This window comes from Ceratina calcarata, unplaced genomic scaffold (assembly GCF_001652005.2).
Source record: "Ceratina calcarata isolate Rehan_Ccalc_2016 unplaced genomic scaffold, ASM165200v1 scaffold131.2, whole genome shotgun sequence".
Lineage (NCBI taxonomy): Eukaryota > Metazoa > Arthropoda > Insecta > Hymenoptera > Apidae > Ceratina > Ceratina calcarata.
The window spans coordinates 115,144-118,810 of NW_017134152.1; the positions used below are offsets into that span (position 1 = coordinate 115,144).

A 3,667-nucleotide genomic window follows, 5' to 3' on the forward strand; every position below is an offset into this window, starting at 1 on the left:
CTAGCCGCGCTTGTTAATTGTAGAGCGATCGCGTTGGCGCGATCTAGACGCGTTTGTTAATTGTAAAGCGATTGCATTGGCGCGGCTGTGGCATCGTTTTTGCCAGCAGGCCATCTGATTTGGTGCGGCGGTGGTAGCGTTTTGGAGTATAAAATCGGCATCCCGAGCCGATCGGGCTTCACTTCGTTTTTCTGAGTCAGAACGACAGGGTGTATTGTTTGAGCGTGCTGTACCATTTCTTTAAAAAGTTTTAATAAATTCGTGAGAGCCGTAAAATCGACGTGTTTCGTGAGTTTATTGAAATCAACCACGGTTCTGGTAGATTTACTCGCCTCACCTCTTCGGAGTGAACAACATTAGTTAAGGCGATATCTTGGGAGTCGTATTATTGGAGTATACTTTATCGAAAGATCATTGTCTAGGCAAAAATATTCATATTTTTTAACAAATATTTGATGGTCATCCTTACATGATTTGCCTTTGCATATACCACAACCTGCAACAACAAAATGGTTGTCCAGCACACTATGGAAGAATAGGAAAAGATGTATGTATGTAACACTAGAATGTGCCTCTCTCGGAACCATTGAACATTATATAGAATGTCCCAAAAAAATGTACTCACGCTAATTAAATAATATCTATACAATCTGTTAAATTTTGAAAATGAAATGTATTTTAATAAACACCAACTTTATGTTTATTTAAAGTGCATATACAGTTCTTCAGGACATTCTATATAAACATTCTTTGCTACGTAAAATAATAATGACGAAAATTGAGGTGGTAATATTTGGTGAACCACTCTGTGTAATATGCATTTTAATGTGCACTTAATCAAAGTAAGAAACTAAAATCAGGTGAAAATATTAATTAAAATCAAACACATGGCAACTTAAAACTGCATGATCCGATATAAAAAGCGTATTGCAAAGTAGAAATAGCTATGAGCTGCATTTATCACTCACCGTTTTGTTTCCTAGATTCTTCACCCGGCAATTCAAATAGGTGGTTTTACCAAGGATAGTGGTTACGTTCTTCGAGTTGGACAAGTCGAAGTACGGGCCAGTCTGCGAACCGACGTCTTCCAGACTGTTCTGATGAGCGTTGCTATTCTTCCCGGTACTACCGTGCAGCATACTGTAGCAATGTACCCCTGAAAATCGACGCGGCGACGATTAAATTCTGCGCAATGAAAAACGCAGCATCCGTCTCGCATTTCATTATCGGTTTTCTCGACCGAAGGTTCGTTAACGTTCCCACGAATAATTGAAAGATCCTGCCGCTCTTCTGTGAGAGTACTTCACCATTAGAAATCAGAAATCAGATCAGAATCAGATTTTAGAAAACAGTAAACGAGATTCGAGAATATAAATGTTATTTTCTTTATATATGCATTATGACATTATATTAAAATAAATTTCGTTCAGATTCTATGTTCAATGTCTTAGTTCAGTCTGGTATTTTAATAAAGTGTCGAATAAGATCATCCTTAAAGGGCTAGAATGGCCGCGTGTCATTTCTAACATCTGTCGGTAAAATTTTAACTTTTTTTACTCTGTTTTATCGATCACCAGGCAGAAATAGTGCAAAATATGGGTTTACGGAACTACATTTTTCGTTCTTATATAAGAAGATTTTTAGTTCATCTAGTACTTCTCTGAAAAGATAAAAATTAAATCTTCTTATACAGGATGAGTTTTATAACATGACGACCTCAAATAACACAAGTTATTCGATGAAGGAATGTTTCAAATAAAAGATGGATAGTATCCAGAAGGACATACAGTGCTTTAATCTGTTTTTTATTATTTTACTTTTTTATTGAGATGTTAGGGTCACTTCCAGATGTTTACATGAAATGTCTAATATTTTTTTCCAAGTTTGGATAAAGTATCAAATTTTGCGTAAAAAAGTATTGTACACAGTGGAACTTGAAATGATATAAAAATAGTACGTCAATTTGTTCAACAATTTTGTTCTGGCTGTCTGACTAATTTTTGAAGTGGAGTATATAACTCTTCGTTATTTACACTGGTGACAAATGAAGATGCCAGCTCAAAAAACGGATTGCGGACTGGTGCGATTCACCGAGCGAAAGAATTGCGAGAACGTTCTTCTCGTTCTGAAAATTTATCCTGCTGACGGGTATACTCGGTTAAACGCGGAACGATCAAGACAAATGACAAACGAGATTACTCGCTGATTATGATTGGATGTCCGCAATTAGAGTGGAACACAATGCTGAATTTCGAGAGCAATGGGAATCAGGAATTTTCTTTCTGATCCATTTGAAAATATCTTTATATAGAGTGTCCCCGGATTAAAGGACCAAACTGCATCAGTATTTTATAAAAAAAAAAAATGTTATATAAACATAGATCTGGAAACGTTTTATAAAAAAGTTATAATAAAAATATGAAATCTGAAATCAATAGCTAACTTCGTTGTTGGTACATCGGAATGTAACAATAAGACGATGGAGTTTGAGAGATGTTGAAATTGTACATTAAGTTTTGTTTCGTCTCGAACTAACTTCGTACGTTGTTCGTCCGAGTTCGTGCGTAAAAGTTAAAAATTAATTTAACCTTTACTTGTTCAAAGTGCCCGATACGATTGGCAGAATATGTATGATAATTGCCTTATGATCTCGATCGGGCCCGAAACGGTTGGCACCTTGATAATGGTGATCCTTGCTCGAAACGTTTAGCAAGGATAATCGCCTTATGATCTCGATCAGTGCCCGAAACGGTTGGCATGTTTATGATCTCGATCTTTGCCTATGATCTTTTGTATATGGCAGTTCTCAATCTCGATTAATGTCCGAAACGATGACCAGTCACTAGCCCAAACGAAATTGAACAGGTTAGCCGAAACGATGCTAACACTGCTCGGCGACAAACGCATCGGAGTCGGGAAACATGCTGATTGGTTCTTCTTATGAGTTCTTTTTCCAATCGGCGTGTCCTCCTTTAAGACCGAGTCAAGGCCCCACCCATCTCAAACATGATTTAGGCCCGAGAGGGTGGGATTAGGTGAGTGAAAACGAGAGCATCTTGAATGCTCGGCAATATCAAGATTTCTCGTCTCGTTTTACCCTTATCGGTCGGTGTCCTACTGCGATACCAGATGTATACACCATAAAATATAGCCTGGCATACCCGAGTGGGAGAATGCGGAGTGATGAGTCCCAGATCTCAGGCACCCGAAACTAAACGCCTTTGTTAGGGATCGACGACGTGGAGTCCGAATTTTCTGGGAAAAACACTTGAAAGTGTCAAATACTCAGGCTCTCTCCCTCGAGCTCGAGGTTCCTTCGCGTCGTCGGAACAGTTTATTTTGACTAGTGCTCCATTCTATTCTGTATACGTCATGTTTATGTAAATCTATGTAGAATAGTTTGTCTGTATAGCAACATGAGCTAATATTTCTGTGGCGCATTGAAAGCTACCAATATGTTGAATTCAAAGATAGGTTTACCCTTTAGCTGCATTGAAAGCTGTTCGCATAGATCCGCGGTTTGAATACGCCTATTCGAGAATCGTTTCTCCTTGATGTGCAATGAGCTATTGCTTTCAATTGGAATTCAAAAAGTGGTTCGCATTAAAATAATGCGTTCCGATTCATGATAATCAATGTTAATTTGTCCTAAATTATGGTATTAAGA

General features: G+C 37.9%; 1 protein-coding gene across 1 annotated transcript in view; it reads right to left on the reverse strand.

Annotated features, from left to right (window-relative positions):
* Window positions 1-3,667, reverse strand: part of LOC108629210 (uncharacterized) — a 124,623-nt gene that overhangs the window by 76,359 nt on the left and 44,597 nt on the right. Inside the window, exons 3-4 of the mRNA XM_026817221.1 lie at window positions 969-1,156; window positions 470-496 (exon numbers count right to left, since the gene is read on the reverse strand). Coding sequence (XP_026673022.1) covers window positions 470-496; window positions 969-1,156 — 215 coding nt within the window. The remainder of the gene's footprint in view (window positions 1-469; window positions 497-968; window positions 1,157-3,667) is intronic.